At 30.8% G+C, this 23,642-nt stretch overlaps 3 protein-coding genes and 1 non-coding gene across 4 annotated transcripts; 2 read left to right on the forward strand and 2 right to left on the reverse strand.

Moving 5' to 3' along the window:
• Positions 1-2,400: 2,400 nt before the first annotated feature.
• LOC118049951 (protein NRT1/ PTR FAMILY 4.2) lies at positions 2,401-5,789 on the reverse strand. Its single transcript, XM_035060142.2, has 6 exons — positions 5,558-5,789; positions 5,231-5,336; positions 4,316-4,533; positions 3,821-4,225; positions 3,613-3,707; positions 2,401-3,393 (listed from the first exon to the last, which is right to left on the reverse strand). The coding sequence occupies exons 1-6, from the start codon at positions 5,558-5,560 to the stop codon at positions 2,655-2,657; spliced, it is 1,566 nt and encodes a 521-aa protein (XP_034916033.1). The 5' UTR covers positions 5,561-5,789; the 3' UTR covers positions 2,401-2,654.
• Positions 5,790-10,973: 5,184 nt separating this feature from the next.
• Positions 10,974-12,700, forward strand: LOC118049950 (large ribosomal subunit protein eL32z). The gene is made up of 4 exons (XM_035060141.2): positions 10,974-11,087; positions 11,216-11,310; positions 12,137-12,318; positions 12,416-12,700. Exons 2-4 carry the CDS (start codon positions 11,221-11,223, stop codon positions 12,543-12,545), a joined length of 402 nt encoding a protein of 133 aa, XP_034916032.1. The 5' UTR covers positions 10,974-11,087; positions 11,216-11,220; the 3' UTR covers positions 12,546-12,700.
• On the forward strand, positions 11,637-11,753 carry LOC118050075 (small nucleolar RNA snoR100). The gene has a single exon (XR_004687801.1). It is a non-coding gene; the product is annotated as a small nucleolar RNA snoR100 (small nucleolar RNA).
• Positions 12,701-15,944: 3,244 nt separating the features above from the next.
• LOC118049949 (serine/threonine-protein kinase OXI1) lies at positions 15,945-17,561 on the reverse strand. The gene is made up of 2 exons (XM_035060140.2): positions 16,975-17,561; positions 15,945-16,882 (listed from the first exon to the last, which is right to left on the reverse strand). The coding sequence occupies exons 1-2, from the start codon at positions 17,391-17,393 to the stop codon at positions 16,036-16,038; spliced, it is 1,266 nt and encodes a 421-aa protein (XP_034916031.1). The 5' UTR covers positions 17,394-17,561; the 3' UTR covers positions 15,945-16,035.
• Positions 17,562-23,642: the final 6,081 nt, after the last annotated feature.

Below are 23,642 nucleotides of genomic sequence, written 5' to 3' on the forward strand. Positions count from 1 at the left end.
TTTTTTTTTATAATGTGGGTGTCCGAGTCAGCTTGTACACATCTTAACTAATCTCGCAAGCCTTAAAGTTAATAATTATATAAACTTTTAGTTTAAAGGAACTCGAACTTGTAATTATTATATTATAAATCTAAAATATGAACAGTTTAGCCTTTAAATTTACAACTATAATAAAAGGAATGCTACCGTGAGTTTTTAACCAAGGTGTGAAACGGGTATGAAAGGTTTGCTTCAGAGCATGTCACAAGTAATTGGGATTTCGAAATCTGTTTAGCATCTGTTGGTAATAAATAATAGTTTGATTTTATTGTAGAATGTTGTGGGTTAAGATGGAAAAGGATGGCTTATCCTGACACTTGTATTTATGATGCACCGTTTAACGAGAATATAGTTTATTAATTCTCAAAATCCTTCTATAATATAAAATAAAAAATTAGAAAGTTATGATTTCTAAACAGAGTAATTGAGGCCTTTTTAGCATATTGAATCATTAAAAGGGGGGGCCCAAAATGGGTTTTTAGAGTGGATTTTGATCCTGAAGATGGGTTTTTTTGGCTATTTTAATCTCACCATCGAATATAGATATGTGAATTAGGTTTCCGAATTAATAAAATATAGTTTATCAATCTGATATATATAATTATCAACTATATGTTTTATGTCAATTTATTTTATTATATGTCTAAGAAAGCAACCAAAACCTTATTAGATTTAGATTAAAAATAACATTGATATAATCCATCATATTATTCTTAATTTTCGGACAGCTCAATCCCACATTACTTTGCAAAAATTATTATAAACAGCATGCTCTAATAAGCTTTGTCCAAATGTTCCAATAAACAATCATGTCTACTAACTTTCTATCAACATGTTAACTGATGACTCCTAAAATACACAGTAAGCTGTCAGGATCCGGTAAAAAAGCATATCAAAGTGTTTGTGTTCGTACTGCAGTAGTTTTTGCAGTTAAGGCAAGTTTTTCGTAACTAAAATCTTAAAATTCATATAAAATTACAGTGCGTGTTAATTAATTAAATATTTTTAAAATTATGATTAAGAAAAAAGGCACATTCAAGACGGTGGTCTCTAATTATGGTTGTCTTTTTAGCAACAAGCATAAGCTCATTTAACCTATAATTTTAAGACTCATTCTGATTTAAGATCCTGAATTTCGAGTTTTGATCGGGTTACCAGGTTGACTGGATCATTTTTTTTTAAATTAAAACGACTTTTTTTATTAAAAAAATAAAAAGTCAATGGTTTATAATCGGGTTCTTGTCGAGTGAACCGAGTCGCCTGATCAGCCGAAGTTATGCTAGATTTTTTTTATTTTTTTTTTTTCTTCAACCAGACACGGTTCTAACCCAGATCAGTCGGATCTTGATTGACCTGCTGTTTTCAAAACTATATATTTAACATTCGAAAATCACTCAGGATGATGAAAACTTCTTTCTCAAACGGACCAGGGTGGGCCAACCCTCGCAAAGCTCTTATCATGTTAATTTGGTATGATTATCTGACATTAATCGGTAATTAGTAGATAGTAGAACTTTTTAGTAGATTGGTGAAACATGGTGGAAATCTCTAGATTGTCAGCTACATACTAATTATTACACAGCTGTAAGTAGGTGACATCTTTCAAATGACCCCTCCTGTCTTGTGCTCAAGGCAAGAAGGATCAGCTTGTGGGGCATGGAATTATGATCCTTTTCTACATTAGCATCATTTCTCCTCAAGGAACACATCAATCACGCGCGCTTCACCGTTTCAGCCATGGAAAAAAAAAAATACCCTGGACAAACGAGCTGAAAGCTTCATTGATGCTTGCTTTTTAGCTTGCCTGGATCAGTCAATGGCAACTTGGGATAATTGCCATTAGCCATGTTCTTTAGAAAATCATGATCTTGTGTTATATTCTCTTATGAATATGAGAGGATCTAGATACTTAATGGCCAACTCCAACTTCTGTACATCGTCTACAATGTTTATCTAGCTTACAGAGGAGGTCCCCCGAATTTAGTTTTCAAATAAGTTGTTGTTGAAGGTATTTTTGGTTCTCTGTTTTGCTTCTCATAAATACATCACAGATTCAGGAAGGGAACAGCATTAATTCATGGTCTAGCTAGTGTAGCCAGGAAAAGTTGAGGCCTCTTACTGTGTATCAAAGAGATGCTTCGGTTCTCTCAGAACACCTCCCGAGGGTTCAAATTCTGGTAAATTTGTCATCCGAGATGATAGATTTGGAAGGGTAAATTAGCCGTGTAAAATGTTTAAGAAAAGTCTAGTTTAGAGAAGTTAGTTAGTTCAAGGCTGTGAAATCTAAATGTGTTTTTCGTTGTAATCACGCGCGCTCTTGACTTGTTTTAACAAGTTGTTCGATTATGGATTCTAAGAATCTTTTCTGCAAACTCATTAACAGTTAATTCTACTTACCTTCAATCTTTTATCCTACAGAACAATGTACACGACAGAAGACTCTTCTGGTTTCTCTTTCTAATGATTTACACCAGTCTTATTATTCACAGATAATGAGCTAGACATATCAGCAATTTCTCGGAGCCTCCTGCTGGATCTAATCAACTAGTCTACAACTCTTAGTGGCTGTTTGGTGGGGTTGGAATTGCTATCAAACAAAGCCTTAGAGACCCACCCTAATACTTCTTAGCCCAGTAAATATAATTCAGCAAGTTGAGGAAGTTCAGAATACAAAGAATTGTGTAAAATAGATCCAAACGGTTGTGATTCAAATTATGTCCCCCAAGCCATTCATGATCCAATTTGCCAGTAATAGAGTTGATTATGGAAACTAGTACGGAGCTAAGGAAGTAGCCCATGGAGGTAGAGCACCATGACAAAGCAGTGCAAAAACTTCTCATGTTATCAGGTGCTTCCGAGTAGAAAAATTCAAGCATCCCCTCAAGAGTCAGCATGTCTGAAACACCCAACAAAAGGTACTGCCACCCTAGCCAAAACACAGACAATGTGTGCCCGTTCCCTGCTGCTTCACGTCTCTTAAACTCAATAATAGCAGCCACGGCCATGGATGCTGATGCTAGTGCTAACCCGAGTCCAATCCTCTTGAGTGGGTCGAGACTGTAATGGTTTTCCGACATCTTGTTCTTGTAAGAGTTTGCTAGATGTTCGAATATAGGTATGCTGGCAAGCACGACTACGAGGGGGAACACTGTCAATGACTGGGTAGGGATTTGGAAATTGTTTAGTTTTCTACTCATGATGCTCCCTTGCTCCACTGAAAATGTCTGTAGCTGGGCCAGGCAGCAGTTCATCATTATTGTGCTAGCAAAGATGGGAAGCAGGCCAAGGAAGGTCCTTGTTTCCTTGACCTGAACTGCACTAATGGTGTCATCAAATAATGCCTTGTCTAGGAATCTGCATGTCACATAGTCAGGAACAGAATTATATTCAAAGATTTGGAGCTCAAGAATAGTTTTCTGTTACTCTAACATACTATCTTTTACTTAATGATACTATGTAACTGTTGGATAAAAATAAAAGAATAGTTAATTTGAAACAGTAATCTCAGGAAGCATAACTTTAAACACAACCAAAGATTGAAAATCAAACTGTGAAGTATAAAGTAAAATCTACCTGAACTTCTTACGGGATCTTTCTCCAATTTCATCATTTATTAGCTCTAGTGATCCTGACGAGACTTTTCGGTTCCGAGAAGCAGAAGCAAATACCTATGCAGTGCCACACATGCCAAAGGAAAAGGGTGCCTCAATGATTAGCACCTAGTAGACTGGCTGAGTTTTTAATATTCTTGATTAATTAATGTTCGTTACAACTTCTCTACCTTTAAGATTCTAGTGATTGGACTCCCACCAGGTCTTTTGAACCTGTAAATTGGAAAACCTGCAATGAAAATGCAAAGCGCCACACCCAAGACAACAACTGATATCTTAAAACTCCAATTCCAGCCTCGGTTCTCTTCAATCCATACCATAATAGTCGAGGACAGCAAGCCTCCTATGCATAAAGAGAAGAAGAACCAGTTGAAAAATGAGGAAATGGACCGCCGCTTGCTGTGGTCGGACTGATCAGCACCGTGTGCAGGCAAGGTAGCCTTGATTCCACCAACTCCTGTCGCAATAGCATAGAGTCCACTAAAAAGAACAGCAGCTTGAGAACTAGAAGGCTTTTCTTGCAATGCTGGTTGCAATCGAGCGTCATGAGCTTGAACGGTCAAAAGGATCATCCCCTTCAAAAAGTCCATGAATTACATAAACACAACCTAGTCGCATGTAACTAAATCAAGACAAAAATGAGCGTTGAAGTACTGCATATATACCAGTAACTCTATTATACAGAAGACAACGAAAGTCCTGAATCTGGTGAAGAAAGAGTCGCCGATGAACCCACCAAATATTGTGAGAAGAAAAGAGGTTCCAATAAAATTAGTCACCATGTTTGCAGATTCAGAGATACTGTAATGCATTGTCTTAGTGAAGTATGCCACAAAGTTGGTGGCGTTAGACAAGAATACCAAGTTCTCTAACACCTCCACAACTGAGAAAAAGAAAATTACATAGATGATTAACAGTCTTTCTTGTGTAGACAACTTCAGTTGTGTTAAATGTTTCTAAATTTCTTTGTTTTAGTTGACAATAAACTAGATATCATAGCTACTTTTATTTGATAACAATTATTTTCAGAACTCGACCTCAGGCCCTAGCTATATCCCTTCCCTTGTTTTGCTGGGAGACTATCGATCATTGACCTTAAACCCTTTAATGATAAAAATAGATGCCGAATATTTCTTGATTTTTTAATTAATTTTATTTTGTCAATGATTCCATCATTCTGTCTGTAATTAAATTCAAAATTTCTGATAGACATATGCCGCTGATATTATTATCAGAAAGTCCCGACGAAATATCCGTTTCTATTTGAAATTTTCTGGTGGTGACCGAATATTTTCCTCTTCTACACTGTTTAAAAAGATGAAAACCACAGTACCACCTTTATATATGAAATACCACTAACAGGATCTACCAGTTGTAAAAGCCTTCCTAGATGATGCAATAAAATCAGTTCTATTGAATGCATGATTGACATAACAGCTAGATTTGACCTCAGAAAATGCTTTATGGCTCAGAAATCATAGTTAAAAAGACCTGGATCCTTACAAGGGCACGCACACAAAAAAAAAAAAAAAGCATGCATTTTGACAGAAAAGAAAAATGGTACTAGTTTTAACAGTTACCACAAGCCAAACTAGCAGCTCTCATTCCACCATGCTTTTTAGGATCTGCCTTCTTCCCTCTCCAGTCGAAGTACTCCTCGATTCCACTATTCCCCTCTTTCGTTTCCTATTATATTTATACATAGAAGCAAGAAAAGAGAAGAATATTGAGCAAATTTTACTATTGTTTAATTTTCTCTGATTAAGATAATAGTCCATTCTGAAACCACAAAGCATGTACGGACATATCTAGCCTCCTCTATATGTGACTAGCTACCACCATGATCACCCAACTGGGGGGAGGCTTGGAGTGTCAATATAGCAAAAAGTATGGTAGCAGTCACTCACCATGAGGGACGGAATTTGAGATCTCTCTCGATCGCCAAATCAAACTAAACTAGCTCAAAGAAATAGAGAAAAGAAGTTAATTATGAATAAGGGGTTGGTGTTGCTTTCGCTTTCCAATATGTGGATTGGTGGCTTGGTGTTGATCGCATCTGGAAAACAATTTTATCTAGTAGATAAGAAGAGAATAGATTCCTGTGTTGAGGTTTCTACAGAAAAAATTCCCAAGGAGGGAAGTTGCGGTTGCTTCTATCACTGAACAAAGTTGACATATGGACAAGGATTCTGCATGCTGTCGAGAGCAAATTAAATAGTAATTAATGCATGGGCAGGGATTCACCGGATTCTCTCATTTAACAGCTTGCATGGAGGTTAAGGATTTGAAATATGCCATTCTAATCCTCTTCTTCCCGTTCTTATTTACTGTATTAAACCCATTACTCTTACAAAAGTTCAATGTATCTGTACTTGACAATGTATTTGGATGATTTTCATTTTATTTTTTTGCATTTCAGGATTGGATAGTCACTAAATCATTTTCTGTGCTGCGTTGTTACTTGGATCAAAAACTGGCTAATATTTTTTTAATAAAAAAATTAAATTATATAAGAATTGATTTAATATGACGTGATTAATTTAATGAGTCCAAAAACAACATATACAATTAGTAAAAAAACATTGTTTGACTAAAAAATTTAAAGCAATATTTTAAAAAATAAAAATATTGAGACGACAACATATTAAATGGAATCGGGTCAACTCGGGTTAACCTTTTTAAAATATGCAACTAGAATAATGAGACCATGATAACCCATATAAAGTAAATTGAAACAATTTATGAAGTTCAATTCTTAAACAACCTAATGTTGAAAGATAAAATTAAAAAATAAAATAAAATAAATGATCCAAGTCAATATAAGTTAACCTGCTACATCCACGACCGGCTCAAGAGATTATGATAACCTCACATAATATAATTAAAATAAATTATGAAACTTAATTATCAACCAACTCAATGTTGCAAGTAGAAATTGAAAATAAAATCAATTTTTAAAAAATAAAAATAAAAAAATGAGCCGAGTCAACATGGGTTAACCCACAAAACTCATGATTCGAGTTATGAAATCAGGATAACCTCATAGAAAGTAAACATAAAAAATAACCCAAGTCAACCCGAGTTAAACTGTCAAGTCTGTTATATGGGTTATGAGACTAGGATAAACCTATAGAAAACAAATAGAACAAATTATGAAACTTAATAAACTCATTGTTGAATGATAAAATTTTTTAAAAAAAAATATATCAATCTAAAAAAATGACACATTAAAATGACTTTATTCTACCTAGGTTAACTCACAAAACTCATGACTTGAAACATAAGACCAGATTAATCTTATAAAAAGCAAACCGAAACAAATGAAAAATTTATTTCTTAACCAAATCAATGTTGAAGATGTTTAAAGATGGAACTTGAAAAAAAATTATCAATTAAAAAAGATAATAAAAAAACACTTTATTTAACTAGGTTAACCTATTAAATCCATGACATAGGTTATAAGATTAAGATAATCACACGAAAAACAAACTATAACAAATCATAAAGTCTAATCTTTAATAAGGCAAATGTTAAAAAATAAAATTAGTAAAATAAACATAAATTCAAAAGATAAAAGATAAAAAAAATATATTATTTTAATAAATAATATTTTATAAGATAGAGCGTAATAAAAGCAACACCACTAAGCTTTTTTTATATTTTTTAATTTGATCTTAGGTATTTAAATTTGGGTGGAAATTAAAATTAATAACTTACAGGGAGGATGAGTCCCCCTCTCTTGTTTTAATCTTGTGCTTGGACTTGCTTTGTTTTCCACTTTTAAAGATTTTGTTTCTATTGAGATAAGGATAATTTCTTATATTCTTTTCCCGTCGTTATCATTTCCCAAGAATTTCTTAAATTCTATTCCTGTATTAATCATTTCTCAAGAAAAAAAAAATTTTATTTTTTCTCGCAAGAATATGCTTATAATTATTTTTTAAAATATTTTTTATTAGTAAATATATCAAAATAATATATTTTTTATTTTTAAAAATTATTTTTGATATCAGCATATCAAAAGAATTTAAAAATATCAAAAAAAAATTAATTTAAAAAAATTTAAAAAAATTTAAAATATAAAAACAAACCTGAACTAAATCCTATGTAGGCTGTGCAACTCCCTTCTTTTATTCCTCAGTTGGTTGCTAGCATTCGGATTCGTTGAACTTCGAAAAGTTAGGAAATCTTTTTCCATGGTATGAAATTAGTTCTATTCGAGTGGACCGACGTCTCTTAATATCCATGGTCTTGTTGTAGAAACATTTTTATGTAACGAAAAATGAAGGAAAGAAAATTACGATAGTTTATTTGAATTCTATATAGAATTTGTAATGAGTAACATTTGTTTATAGATATTAAAGATGTGATTGGTGCTTTATTTGTCTATGAACGTAAGTTAGCAAGGAATTGAATATAGCTTTTAAAATTAATAAATTTATTGTGTGTTAACAATTTTTAATTCTAGAGTAACAAAAATAATTATTGTATAAGATGAAAATTTGTGTTTTCAAATCAAAGCTGACTTAGTTATCATAACTATGCTTTAATCAATTTTTAATTTAGTTATCTTAAACCTAATTAAATGTTTATAGTTGTATTAATAGATTAAGTGTGTGATAGAAAGTTAAAAATATATCTAGGCCAGTGAAAATTAGGAGTTTGGAGCAGTTATATAAAGATTTTTCATAATTAAATAGAGATATGTCATCAATTGGTTATGTAGATAGCAAATATTTTTATAAATCAATGAAACAAAGTTGGACTCAATAGAATGTTTAGTCACGTCAAATTAACAAAGTAGCTTAAAAATAATATAATTGTTGAATTAGACTTAAATGTTTTCATAATATACCCCAGGCCTAGTTTTATTAAAAACTCACTTGGTTGGTCCATTCATTACATGAATTTTCTCAAGAATTGGAGATTATGTTTGAGTTAATTTTGTTATTTTTCATTATTATTACTTGTTTTATTATTTTTAACTATCTTTTCTTTTTGTTTTAGAATTTTGTTTTTTTCTACCTTGTTAAGGTCGATTTCAGGTCTATATAAAGACTTGTCAACATTCTAAAGAGGTAAATTTGATCAAATTAATATTTCAAAAATAAAAATAAGATTTGAGGTTTTTTATGTTTTAACCTTATTTTTATTTTTTTTGTGTTTATTATTGTCCTTGTTATGTTTTCACCTGAATCAATTAGTATCAGAGCCCAACAAATTTTAGTAGTTATTTTATTTTGATGTATATTGTAGAGCAATCATGGTTGGAAAAGAGCTCAATGGTTCTTGGTTGTTATTTTGCTTGGTTTTGTGTTGCAAAATAATCATGGCTAGAAGATGTTGTAAAACAAAACATGCTTATGTAGATAATGGAATGAAAAGGTTTCTTATTGAAAAAAAGTTGCTTGGGAACTAACGTCTTCATATTATTCAAAATTCTAATGGTAAAACTCATGATGAGATAGCTCATATTAAGGTGTTGTGTTTGAGATCCACAACAGGGCGACCGACACAAAGATGTTATGTTGAGGACTCGTTATAAGGTGACTCATGCATAAAATAATGTTCTTAATGGAAGATAATTTTCAATTTAAGATTAAACTCGAGAACGAGTTTCTTTCAACCTGATGAAACTAATGCAATACTTTTTTACAAAAATAGATATTTTCTTAATTTTATTTTGTATTTTTTGTTCTGATGCTTTTCAATTTAAAAATTATATATTTTTTTTAATTTATTTGTTTATTATTAGGTTTTTTTAGTTTATTTTATAAAATTTGTTATAGTAATTTTTTGAAAAGTGGATATATAAATAAATAAAATAAAATATTTTAAAAATGTCTTCGTCGTTGGTTTTTTAAAAATATTAACATATAATAAACTTCATTATTAAAATGCTATGAACATCGGTTCATATATATACATAATGATTGTCTTCATTAAATTTGGTGTTAGGGTTTTGACTTCTTCAATTTCAGTTTTTTAAATCAAAATATTACGAACATCAATTCATGCACATGCTGATTGCGTTCATTGAATTTTAGTTTCTGTCGACATTTAACATCAAACAAAATTCGCAATTAATATCATCACTAAGGGAATAATACTTAACACTCAACGCGTAACTTTAAGGTTAATGAGCATTACAATATGCCGATAAAAGGAAGTGATTTGCAGCAAACTTGATATAACATCATCCTGACAAAAGAAAATAAAAAGTTTATTAGGAGAAAATGATTTTTTCAAATTACTTTTCAAGATAGTTTTTAAAAATCACAATTAATATCATCACTAATTTTACCATTTGATATTATGATATAGAGTATTTTTTTAAATTTAAAGTTGTTTGCTGGAAAAAGTAAAACAAAATAAATAAAGGTTTTCTAGAATTATCTTTTATTTAATAATATAATAAAAAATATATGTATGCTCAAAAATACAAGTATCAACTCAATGCTAATATCTTTTTCTAAGATCGCGATAACCCCATAAAAAATAAATTTAAAAGTCTAATTCATAATAATTATGTTTTTTCTTTTCATAACCATTTTTTATTTTATAAATATGATAAAGAATAAAAATAACATAAAAATAAGCATCAATATATAAAGTTGTGTGACATTTTTTCAAGATTATAATAACTATCATATATATATATATATATATATAATTAAAATAAATAAAAAAGTTTATTTCAAATTGTTTTAGATATTAACTTGATGAAACTCGAATAATTTAGCAGTTTAATTATTATTTAGTTAATTTTATCAAAACTAAATGACTCGTCAATATAAAACTTGAATTAGAACAAGTTCTATTCTGAATTGTTTAGACTTTAACTAGGCCAAACTTGAATAATTTAACAAGTTAAACACAACTTGATTAACCATATCAAACACAATTACCTAACAATCCAATAATTCATATTTTAAATATGAACAAACTCGGATTAGAATTTCTCACAACTATATAAATAATATTATTTGAGGTAATTTAAGAGTGTAATAGAGATTGTTTTTAAAATGTTTTTTGTTTGGAAATACATTAAAATAATATATTTTTTTATTTTTTAAAATTTATTTTTTATTATTAACATATTAAAACGGTTAAAAACATCAAAAAATAAATTAAAAACTAAAAAACGCTGCTAACCACAGTATCATGGCCTTGATGTGCTGTGGTGCACTATTGGAAAAAGGAAAAGGCCGCCCACTGCCCAGAAAAACATTCTGATTAAGAAAGCCGTCCAATCAGAAAACCCAAATTTTGTGGGCTCGTTAAGATAAATCCACGGCACAGTTTATTACGGTAGTACTGAGGAACACCAAATCTAAACTCACTAAATATATATATATAAAACCCTAGCTCATCTCTTTATCCTCCTCACTCCTTTAGGGTTTTCGAACAGGAGAGGCAGCGCAGCTATCCAAGCAGGTTCCAAACCCTACTCTCACTCTCTCTCTCGATCGACCGTTTTGCTTTTCATGCATAAAAAACTATTCTTTGAATCTTGTAGGTCTTAGATCTCTTATTTATTTCTTGCGTTCTTTATGTATTTGCAGAAACAATGGCTATTCCTTTGCTGACGAAGAAGATCGTGAAGAAGCGGGTCAAGAAGTTCAAGAGGCCCCAAAGTGACCGCAAGATTTCTGTCAAGGTATACATATTAATATGTAATGACATTGAATTTATGTTCTTTGTTTGGTTAATGAAGCCGGATCGATGCTCAGGGTTGTCTTATGAATGACTAGGTTACTGTTCGAGTATTTTTCTTGTAGTGTTCTGTTCCCAGATGGATTTGGGGGTTGCCCAGTATTTTGTTGTGCTTGTCAAGTCGTTTTTCGATTTATTGTATGTCTTGTTCTGTTTGTCTTTGAATTTCAGAAAATGTATGTTGTATTTTATTTGTATTGTACATGTATGATTTGGCTAGAATTTAAAGCTAATGATCCGTGTACAATAAGCCGATGCTCTGGATTGACTTGATGAAGGAAGCATGGTAAGGTACACGGAAATTGAAGTTTTGGGTCGGCATGTCTGCTCCCTCTGATGCCTCTCTTTGGAGGATTTGATTTGGAGGCCTGGTTTAGACCCACATTTTTTCTGATTCTACTTGTTTACCAACGGATAGGTGATATTCTAAAAATTGGGAGCTCAAGAGCTGTATTTTTTAAGTATGTTGTCTCCTAGTCTGCAACAGCTTTCTATATGTTCTCATCCATGACTAGGGAGACGTAAGGGGCTGGGGTTGATATTGGTGATTAAATTTGAACTGCACAAAAAAATGAACTTCGATATATCTACTGCTATTGAAATTTAGATTTACATGTTGAATGGTATTTGTATGTTCATGTTTTGTCTTTTCGATGTTGTTTTTTTATGTTCTTTGTTTTTTCTTTTCAATCTAGCTCTTCAAAAAGCCTTATATGGCTTCTTGATGTCTCTTACACGATATGTTAAATGCTTATTAATGTTTGTGGCAGACAAACTGGAGGAGGCCCAAGGGTATTGATTCAAGGGTCAGGAGAAAGTTCAAAGGATGCACTTTGATGCCAAACATTGGTTATGGCTCCGACAAGAGAACTCGTCACTATCTCCCCAATGGGTTTAAAAAGTTTGTTGTGCACAACGTGGGGGAGCTTGAAGTCCTGATGATGCATAACAGGTACATGACTCTCATTCCTTGATACTTTTGCTTCTGTCTAGTCCACTTTCCTCCTTATATGGAGACCTGAATTGCTAATAACTTGTGATAATTCTAGAACTTACTGTGCTGAGATTGCCCACAACGTATCAACCCGGAAGAGAAAGGAGATAGTTGAGCGTGCAGCACAGTTGGATGTTGTTGTCACCAACAAACTTGCTAGGCTGCGCAGCCAGGAGGACGAGTAAAATTTGGCTCTATGTTATGTCTTGTTTTGCTTTTGCTAAGATACTCCCCTTGCACTAGGCAGTTTCAGTACCTCGAGTTGACTGTTTTTATGATAATTTTGTCTTTTAATTGGAGGCCTTTAATTTTGAATCAAAACAGTTCAGTTTTCTATAAATTCTTGTCTACAACTCAACTATCCAAGACTTGATTAAGAGGAGACGCATTCTAAATGTCACTTGTGGATCATGCATGGTTGATTTGGGAGCCCCGGCAAAACTTGGCTAAGACCCAGTTGGGTTAATTTCAAGGATTTGTTTTTATTATTATTCAAAATTACATCCTTTTGGAGTTAACTCTATAAACCTCAATCTTGAACCTCGGCTAGGTCAGGATCAGATCCTGGGCTTGGTTTCTTTACAATGATTTGAAGGTATCTTATAACACCAGGAAATTATATGAAATCTTTTAATTACTAATGCTGGATAGATGGGAGGGTTGCAGGTATGTGATATTGTTTAATTTTGAATAAATTTGAAGCAAAATTGATAACATGAAAAGGTTTTTGACTTGATTACTAGCTGGTTTTTGCGTAAGGGGCTAGAATGAGGTTTCTCCTGCTGTTAACAGTAGGTTTCGAGTCTGAGGAAATGAAAGGTTATGTGTTACTTTATGAATTTATGATCAAGTGTATATTTTTTAATTCTTTTATTTGAGTTTCTATACCATCGTTATTTTGAAAAAAAACATCTCGTTTTTTTTCAATTTAATTGTCTTATACCTTATGATGACATTTATAATATATGGACATTTATTATCCTAAGTGAGAGCACACTTGTAATTAAAGAAGAAAAGTAGAGAGAGAGCGATGAAAATCATGTTTAATAACAAATAAAGGAATTTTCTAGTCCTTTCTTCTTTTTGTGGGTTATTGGGGAATAGAAAAGTAAAAAAAAAAAACCCAGCTAGAGCTTGAACTTGCCACCAATTTGTTATTAAAAAAACGAAATAGTTAAAATGATGATTTGAGTTTTAGAAAAAAAAAATTGGGCTGCCCAGCTGACCATCTCAATTCATGAATTGACTGTGTTGACTTGAACAGTTTTTAAAATTTACCTAAACTATATAAATTCAAAATCAACCATCAAGTCGTTAATTATTAGTGCGTGTAAACTATGATAAAAATTAGCCAATAAATTTGAGAAGTAAATTGTGTTTTAAAACCCAATTTGATTTGTTTTTTTATGGTTTATGATTTGAGTTATGTGGTTATATAAATAAATACATGCATCCATTCAAAAGATTACATTATTATATATATATTTCATGCAAAAGTTTTAAAAGTATAAGCTTTTAAAAAAATTAGAATTTTTTTTAAATTAATATTTTTTTTAATTATTTTAATGTACTAATATCAAAAATAATTTTTTAAAAAATAAAATATATATTATTTTAATATATTTTAAAATAAAAATTATTTTAAAAACCAATCAAAACCAAACTTAAACAGACAGATAGCATGGTTGGTTGAGTTCTGTAACAGGGGTTCGTATTTAGTGGACTATCCTTTTCCCTCCGTACGTTCCCATGTGCCTGCTTTTATATAGCATCTCTCAATAATGCATTAATAACAAAGCATGATGGATGTTTTGTGGTGGTAGAAAAGTTGAAGCCACGTGATTTTGAAAAAAAATAAATTAAAAAAATAAGATCGAATCTCTTTTTAATTTTTAACCAGATCAGTTAGGTTATGAGTTAATCTGTTCAATTAACTGGACTTGATAAAGTACACTTCTCGCATAGTTTGATATGAAAATTAGGACAGGTTAAACCCCGGGTTAAAAAATTTATTTTCTCTTTTTCCTTCTTTCTCCTTAAATTCAATGTGGGGCCTTTCAAAGTCTGATCCATGTACTTGGAATATATTCCTAGACCAACTCCCTCTCTTTGACTTGGCATCTTTTAATTACTATATACATTGCAATAACCCAATATACCATATTAGAATAAAAAAATTGAAAAAACAAATTGGAGGAAAACAGAGCAAGGACGCTGCTAGGAAAATAACAGCAGCAAAAGAAAGCACACAGAGGGGATCCAAAATGGACCCAAAAATGTTATAAAACGTGATTTTAAAAAAACTTTAATTGCCGTAAAAAAGAAAAAGCTCTTCCATTACTTTAACACTAAGCTATTTTAATTTCTTAGAAAGCTCTCACGGTTGTTAAGTGGGAACTCTTGGACCAATAAAATATCGGTCTGTATTGGTCTGCTAGTTAAAGTATTATTATATTTTTATAAAAATAAAAATATAAGTTTAATTTTTAAAAAATGTATTTATTAAGAGAAATAACTATGAATTCCAAACAAAACTAGTTTTATCCTTTAAAAAAGTGTAAAGATATCTAAATAAATAATTAAAAAAAAAAAACAACTCTGGGAATAAATTAAAGTGAAAGATGGCGATCAATTTGCGTGTTGCTGAAAAGTTCTAGTTTATATTTTTTTTTACGAGTGTAAGAAAACTAAACGATAAGATAATTCAGAATATAAATTGTTACATGTGCAAAATTTAAAATATAAAATATAATTTTAAAAAAATAGAGGATAAATATAAAAATAACTAAATTATAGAAAGATAAAGTAATTTTTCCTTTAAAAAATTAAGGATGTTGAAAATAAACTGGGATTTAGATTTTTTTGTACAGCGTAACGCGCAAGCTGCCATATTCAAAGATCCTTAACTCTCAAGTTTCCCTAGTAAAACACAACTACTAGGTGTTGAAAAAAAATAATATATATATATATATATATATATATATATATATATATATATATATATATATATATATATATATATATATATATAGCCTTGTAAGCCTTTCACTCCATCAGGACAACGCAAGCTTTTCTTTATATGACATGGTATCAAAATGGGATCTTTCATGTTAAAATAAAATAAAAATAAAAAACAGAGAAAAAAAAAGCATCAAAGAAAGGAAAATGGCCAGTGAGAATATCCTTATATAATTGCGCGCGCATATATATATTAATTTGATTCGGTAGGAGAGTTTGATTAAAAATATAAGAGAATATGTCTTTTTAGATGGTGGCGGATACATAATTTTTTAAATAAAAAGAATAAATTATTAATAAATATTATATTATATAGATGTGTTAAAAATCAATTTAAAATATATATACTAATTTATATCAAGTAAAGTTGATATAATAAATTTAATATGAACTTGCTAGATTTTTATCATCATCGTGTTTACATAATAATTAATATAATTGTACACTAATTTACTGATTTTTTGTATTTATTTAGCCATTTAATTCCAAAATATTAATCAAGCACAAATATATTAAAAAATGAAAATCACTTATATCTAAAATAAATCATCTGTAGTAAAATCAAATAGCAGTTAAAAATATCTCAATATTCATGTGTGTATATATGTTGGGTTAAAAAAATGAATAAATATTACAACTAATTAGTTAAAATTAAAGTTAAAAAACAAGAAAATTCTCAGCCTCACACGGATGGTTGGTATTGAGTCCATTAACCCAAACCTTTTTATTCTCATTCCCATGATGACTATCCTCAAGATTCTTCTTTTTATCATCATCACCGGCACCAAAAATTTCTTGGACAAATATCTCCACATCAATTTCCTTAATTCCATTCCTGCCCTCCCCCCCACTCCAATTATCCATGAAAGGAATATACGGTGGCCTCGAGATTTGCAGCAATAAATCCCAATCAATTCCTTTAAAAAAATCATGACCCTTGATTCCCTCAACCCTAATCCTCTCCTTAGGGTCCTTGATCAACAACTTCCCAATCAAGTCCCTCAACGGCGTCGCTTCACCAACTAAATCAGGTTTTTTAGTTAAAATCCTGTAAAAAGACTCCTTCCTGTTTTCCCCCTTAAACGGCGTCACTCCATACAGCATCTCGTACAAAACGACACCCAAAGACCACCAATCAACACCAAAATCGTGACCGTCCCCTTGAATCACTTCCGGTGCCACGTACTCCTCCGTTCCAACGAACGAGTTAGACTTGGAGGTCGAGTCTGGCTCCGACAATCTGTGGTCCAGTTCCTCCCCTGAGTCGTCCAGTGAAACCCCCCTTTTGAAAAATCGGTGGAGAGGAGACCGTCGTTTTCTCCGATCTGCCACTACCGAAACTGGGCTTGCAGATTTTGGAGGAAGTTTTGTGGATAGATCGAAATCTACTAGCATTATGTGACCGTTTTCTTGAACCATTATATTATCCGGCTTTAAATCTCTGTACGCTATCCCTAAACGGTGCAGATAATCCAATGCCAAAACCAACTCTGCCGCGTAAAACCTGTAAATTCAAACCCAAGATTAGATTATACACGCATATCGATATCAATATACGAGTTTGGAAACGATTATATATATAACACAACCACGCACCTGATAGTATCTATGGCGAACATTTTCTCGCTCTGTTGTTTTCGCAAGAAATGAAGATCACGACCAGGGCAATAATCTATGGCGTAGGCAAGAATCTTGTCAGTGGCCAAAACACCTCGCAGTTTTGGCAAAAGTGGGTGGTTAAAACGACTCAAAACTTGCTGTTCAAAATAAATCCTCCTGTATTCTTCCCCTTCTATGTCCTTATCATTACTGCCACGCTTCTTTTTCTTCACAAAATCCCTCGATACCACCTTCAGAGCGTAAAATTCACCGAGGGGCTCCTCTTTAACGAGAAAGACCACGCCTTTGGCTCCCCGCCCCAGTGGGGATATCACTTTCATGCTTTCCATGTTTAAAATCGGCAATCTTTCTTCTTCTTCGGATTCTTCAAGGTATTCGTGGTGGACGATGTTCATGGAGATTAGAACTGACCTGCCGGAGAAATCGTCGGAGATTTGCTTTTGTTGGCTGCAGGATGATCCGGTAATTCTGGAAGAAAACAGAGAGCTTATTTATAAAGGAAAATGAGTTGGTGTCCTCACTAGGACATTTCTTGGCAAACAAGGACTGGCATTCCAATAAGGCAAGATTGGGTACGAGAAGCCCATGACTTTAAAGATGGTGATTAGGTAGGTGATGTAATGAAATTTGTACACGTAAGACAAAGGGTAGTTTTACATGACGTGGCTGTATCTGAACCGTCATAAGTAAAGATGGGTGTGTCCGCGTGAGAGGGGGAATAAAAGAGCGCTCGATGACGTAAGAAATTATTACTTGTCATGGAGGACTTCTAGAAGGGGTGGAGAGAAGTGGTCGAATCTTCAAACGCGGCGTTGGTAAAATGTGCGGCAGCCAAGGTATGTCTCTACTTTTCTTTATTTTTACAAAATAAAATAATAAAATAGAGAAGGCTTGACAATTTATTTTTTTCTCGAGATTTTGTACATGAATCTAGATTCAGGGTGTGTTTGTTGCTTATTGTGTTTCAGTCCGTGTTTAAAATTATTTTGGTCTGAAAAGTATTAAATTGATTTTTTGATGTCAAAAATTAAAAAATTCAAATTAAATCTAATTTTATAAAAATATTTTACACTGTATTGTTAAACACACCGATTCGTGCACTAAATTGTTTTATTATGCTTAGTTTGTTTTTTTATTATGGTACAACCATGTTTTTTAAAAAAATAATTTTGTCAAGCTTTAAATTAAATTTGTTTTGTTTTTTTTTAATTCTAGCATAAAATATTATTTTTTAAAAATAAATAATATTTTAATAAAGTTTCAAACAAAAAAACATTAAAAAAATATTCTCTATATTAATAGCAGTTAGTTTGCCGCCCCTGGACAGTCACCAATGACGTAACCATAGCTGTTTTTTCACTTTTTCCAGTGGATCAATTAAAAGAGCTTACATGGTCAAGAAACATTTGATATTTTTTAACTTTAAAAGACAGGCTGTTTTAGAAAATAAATTAAACAAAGAACTAAATATTAAATAGCTTGTCAATAAATAAAAATAAAATATGAAATAAAATAGCTTATTAATAAAAAAAAAAAAAATTCTGTTCCATTAGTGTCAAATGACACCTCTACATTGGTCATGGCCTTGCCAGTGAATGCAGTGCTGGACACTCTGCTGTCTATGAATGTGAAACATGTAATGCTTGTTATGAAATACATGACAAATATTTATATATATACATACATACATATACATATATATTAAAAATATATCATATATTAATTAAATTATCATAGACAAGGAGATAGTAAAATCGAGGCATTATTGTTCAATTACGAATATAATTACATGTCATGAGTGTTTAGGAGTGCGATATTTCTGTTCTTTTAGAGTGTGTTTATTTTAGTTGTTGATGTTGAGTTTTATATATGGGGCTTATCAAAAAATCAAGAAAAAAACTAGTTTTTGTGGTTGAGTTGTGTGTATAATTGAATTCAATCAAAACTCAGCCCCAATCATAACTATTAAAATAAGTACAATGTGTTTAAAAAAGTGTATTTCACTTAAAAAATATAAAATTAATATATATTTTTTAGTATTTTTTTATGATTTTGACGTATTAATGTAAAATAAATATAAAAAAAAAATATAAAGCACACTATAGTATCAAATACACTAGCGACTCAGACCTAAACCATGACTGAACTAAGAATCAGTAATTTTGAATCCAACTACAAAACATTAGCTTAACTCATGGATTATTTTTTCTCATTTTAATAAAGTAAAAAAAATAAAAGAAGCCAATTTTTTATTGACTTGGCAGGAAATAAATCAAATTGAGAGGGTTTAATCAGGATAACCAAATTTCATTAATATATAGTTGATATAGTTTTAATTACAATAATCACTTAAGTTGAGATTTAGGTTATCACTGAAAAAATTATTAGATTGTAAGATCCTAAAAAAACATATAGAATTTAAAATTTTCCTTTTATTTTTATTTATACATGGAAATGCCTAAATAGACTGGTCCATAGACAAGGTTAGGTTGAACTTAGACTAGCCTTGGCTCGACTTGACCTAAATAATTATCAAGATCAAAACTTAAATTCGAGCTTAGCCTTTGATGTTTTATATATATATACTAGCCTTGGTACCCGCGCTATGCCGCGGGTCTTTTTTTTTTGTATAAAAATATATAATAAAAAAATTTAAAAATCTTGGGTTTGGCTGCAACGCCTGATCTAAAAGTAATATTTATAATATTAATAATAAAATTAAACTTGCATGACCCAAGTTTAAGTGAGCCTAATTGCAACACCAGACTCAAGAATTTTGGATGTGGGCTTGGCTATAAGGTCGTGTTATAAAATGTAATAATTAAATAAACTAATTAAAAAAAAACTTGGGTTTTTCTGCAAAGTTATACTCAAGAATTTAGGGTTTGGCTGCAACGCCTGATCTAAGAGTAATATTTATAATATTAATAATAAAATTAAACTTGCATGACTCAAGTTTAAGTGAGCCTGACTGTAACACCGGACCCAAGAATATTGGATGTGGATCTGGCTATAAGGTCGTGTCATAAAAGTGTGATAATTAAATAGATTAATTAAAAAACAAATAAAAAAATCAACAGAAAGGAAAAAAGAAAAAGAAAAAGAAATTGAATTAATTAGGTTAACCCTTTAAACCAGGTTATCCCGTAATCCATAATGTTTTTTTTTTAAAAAAAAAAGCTACAAAGCTAAGTTCTCAACCAGCTTAATATATAAAAAAATTGAGATCCGTGTAATGAAAGTATGATAACTAATTTTTTTTTCACATTAACAAACTAAATTAAACAAAAAAAATTCATTAAAAGAATATCTAGTTAAACTCGTCAAACCAGGTTAACCCGTCAAAATCGGGATCAATTAAACAAACTAAATTAAAAAAAAAAATTAAAAAGAAAAAAAACTAAGAAAGAAGTCAAAAAAGACCTATAAAGGCATAAAAAACCTAAACAAATACAGAAAAAATGAAAATGAAAAATAATATATATTATAATATAATAATAATAATAATAATTATATATAATAATAATTATTATTATTATTATATATATAAGCATAATCAAAAGACGTGGAGAAACTGCAGTGCTTTCCCGTACCCGCGCGATGTTGCGGGTGTTTAAAGTGAATTTTAATTTTAATTATTATTATAATTATTTATAAATTAATTAGAAATGTTTATATAGCAAAACATATGACATTCATACATATCAAAAGACATGACATTCATAAAGCAAGTTGCAAAAGTTAAGTAAAGATAGTTAAATCCAAGTATAACAAAAGTATCTACAGTTACATATTTTATGCTTCATACATATAGATAGAGAAGTGGACGTCAATGAGCGGGAGGTTGTATTAACAAAGCAGATGATTAAGACGTCGAATTAGCTTGCGATGTTTGATAAGAAAGCATTGATTAACTGAATGCTAGTTTTTTTCCTACAGCAAAAGATAAGTGCAACCGTAAGTTAAATTTTTTTTATAAAGCAATAAATATCAAATATTCTTGACGATAAATTAGAAATGAGAAATAAAGATTTAATTGTTGTTGAGTATATGAGTTCATAAAGAAGGGAAGGCAATTCAAAAATAGATATAAACCTTTTCAATTGATGAAATGGAGAGGCGTTGCTTCTTTGAAAGTTCTTGTTTAGGAGCATCATCATCTTCACAAAATTGTTCCTTTGATGAGTCTGCATAATGTTTTTTTACATGAAAATATATTAAACTAATAATTTTTTATTTTTACATGAAAATATTATAACATCAAAACAATTCTAAAATATATAAACATTGCGTGTAGGCAGCTGATTGCCTTTTTCATTACGGCTGTAATTAGGCTACCACCCTACCCTCTATTAGTTTAAAACTAAAAGAAATAAAATCAAAAATCAAAAATCAAAAAAGAAAAAAGATGGAAGACAGCTCGCTTCCCTTTCCAAATTCTTTTGACTTCTTATTAATTTCATATAGTTGCTTGCACTAAGTGTATAGTATGGTTTGAGATCAACCCCTCATGTGTTATTTACTTGATAAAAAATTATGAAAAAAATAATACCCTTTTAAGATATTAAACCAAAATAATACTTTTTTATGAGATGATTTTATTTAATATTTCGATCTCTATTATTTATTACGATTATGGTATTGTTACAATGTCTAAGATTATAAAAGATATTTTTTTCATGTTTTTTTACATGAAAATATATTAAACTAATAATTTTTTTATTTTTACATGAAAATATTATAACATCAAAACAATTCTAAAATATATAAACATTGCCTGTAGGCAGCTGATTGACTTTTCATTACGGCTTGTAGTTAGGCTACCACCCTACCCTCTATTAGTTTAAAAATTAAAAAAATAAAATCAAAAATCAAAAAGGAAAAAGTTGGAAGACGGCTCGCTTCCCTTTCCAAATTCTTTTGACTTCTTATGAAATTAAATCTTATTAATTTGATCAAAAATTAGTTCGTTAATAAAATAATTGATGGAAAATGTATAGTATGGTTGAGATTTTTTATAAAATGTATTAAAAATAAATATTTTTAATATTAATATATTAAAATAATTTAAGATGCAATGAAAAAAAGACAACCTTACAAAATATCTGAAGAATCCAATAAAACCAGGAAGAAGAAGAAAAAATACTAACTTTAAAAACACCGAATGAAAAGAAAATCAAAGAGCAATGAAATAAGCAGGCAATTTCGATCAACAAATAACTGAATGAACAACCCATGCACATAAAAAAAAAAAAAACACAACATTAAAAAGAGCAGCTTAAAAAAAAAAAAAAAAAACAGAGCAATGAAATAACCTGCAAATTCTGACAGGAGTCAAACAAAAAGCTGTTGAAACCGAGTGTTCTCTTGAATGAAATGGAAGAAGCAAACCCTTCAAAGCAACTGGAAAGAGACCATCATCCTGTGAGCTACAATAAAATAAGATTAAGAAGCCATAAAAACCATAATAATTAAAAGAGAAATAATGAACACACACTAATTAGAGAAATTGCTGGAAAACAAAACCACAATTGAAGGCAACGAAGAGCGCAAGAAAAAGGAAAGATAGCATAAAATTGTCAAAGGATTTAAGGCACTATCATGGTCTCACCTCTGCAAGTAAAATTCTTCCCCACGAAGAAAAGACTCAGTTGCAAAAAAAGTAAAGAAAAACAGTGTAAATTTTCAAAGCATTTAATACAGAAACATGATGATGTCGAAACATGATGATGCCGCTTTTGTAAGTTAAATATTCTTAAATCTGCTTTGAATAAATAGTTAAAGCATTTAAAATATTTAAAATAATATTTCATGCACTACAATAAGAAAAAAAGACTGAACGGAAAGAAAACAAAAACCAAACACTGCACATTTGCAAAGCATTTATATGATGCACACTTTTGTAAATAGTTAAAGCATTTAAAATATTTAAAATAATATTTCATGCACTACAAATAAAGAAGACTGCAATAATATTTCATGTACTACAGATAAAAAAGACTGCAACTTTTCCTATTCAAATGAGCCACTTGGAAAGAAAAATTATTTCGTGGGGGAAAGCACAACACTTTCCCCGATGCAAACTTTTGTAAATAGTTAAAGCATTTAAAATAATATTTCATGCACTACAGATAAAGAAGACTGCAGCTTTTCCTATTAAAATGAGCAACTTGGAAAGAAAATTATTTTGTAAATGTTGCAAGCAAAAGGGACTCGTTAAGGAGGACTCAACTCATTGGCCCAAAAACACATGCAAGTATACAAAACACAGGGATAGTTTATAAAAATCCCAGCACTGGACGGGCTCATTTCACTTCTATTGTTAAATTAAAGGATTAGGAGTGAAAAGCATTAAAAAAACTACGTACAAAGAAAAGGTGTTGCATTTTTGTCAATTGAAACAAACTTATATGGAAAAACATAGCACAGAGAAGTAAGGATCATAAAATAAAAAAGAGCTAAAATAGAACAAAATGATAATTTCTTTGTTCTTTCTGAGTTACGACTAACTCAAAACCAAAGAGCAATAAAACAAATTAATTTCGGTCCTCTCTTTGTCATTTCCTCAGCTTTCTCGGAAACCAAACAATGCGAGAGTCGTGCAATAATAAATAAAAATTAGAAAAGTTAAAAATAATGGCCCA

This window comes from Populus alba, chromosome 2, assembly GCF_005239225.2.
Source record: "Populus alba chromosome 2, ASM523922v2, whole genome shotgun sequence".
NCBI lineage: Eukaryota > Viridiplantae > Streptophyta > Magnoliopsida > Malpighiales > Salicaceae > Populus > Populus alba.

Coding starts and splice junctions, on each gene's coding strand:
- LOC118049949 (XM_035060140.2), bottom strand. CDS start 17,393: ATGAACATCGTCCACCACGAATACCTTGAAGAATCCGAAGAAGAAGAA. Junction 16,883..16,974: donor TTCGCCATAGATACTATCAG/GTGCGTGGTTGT, acceptor TTGAATTTACAG/GTTTTACGCGGCAGAGTTGG.
- LOC118049950 (XM_035060141.2), top strand. CDS start 11,221: ATGGCTATTCCTTTGCTGACGAAGAAGATCGTGAAGAAGCGGGTCAAG. Junction 11,311..12,136: donor ACCGCAAGATTTCTGTCAAG/GTATACATATTA, acceptor TGTTTGTGGCAG/ACAAACTGGAGGAGGCCCAA. Junction 12,319..12,415: donor GTCCTGATGATGCATAACAG/GTACATGACTCT, acceptor TGATAATTCTAG/AACTTACTGTGCTGAGATTG.
- LOC118049951 (XM_035060142.2), bottom strand. Junction 4,534..5,230: donor AGCTGCTAGTTTGGCTTGTG/GTAACTGTTAAA, acceptor TCTTTTTCTCAG/TTGTGGAGGTGTTAGAGAAC. Junction 3,708..3,820: donor CAATCACTAGAATCTTAAAG/GTAGAGAAGTTG, acceptor GGCACTGCATAG/GTATTTGCTTCTGCTTCTCG.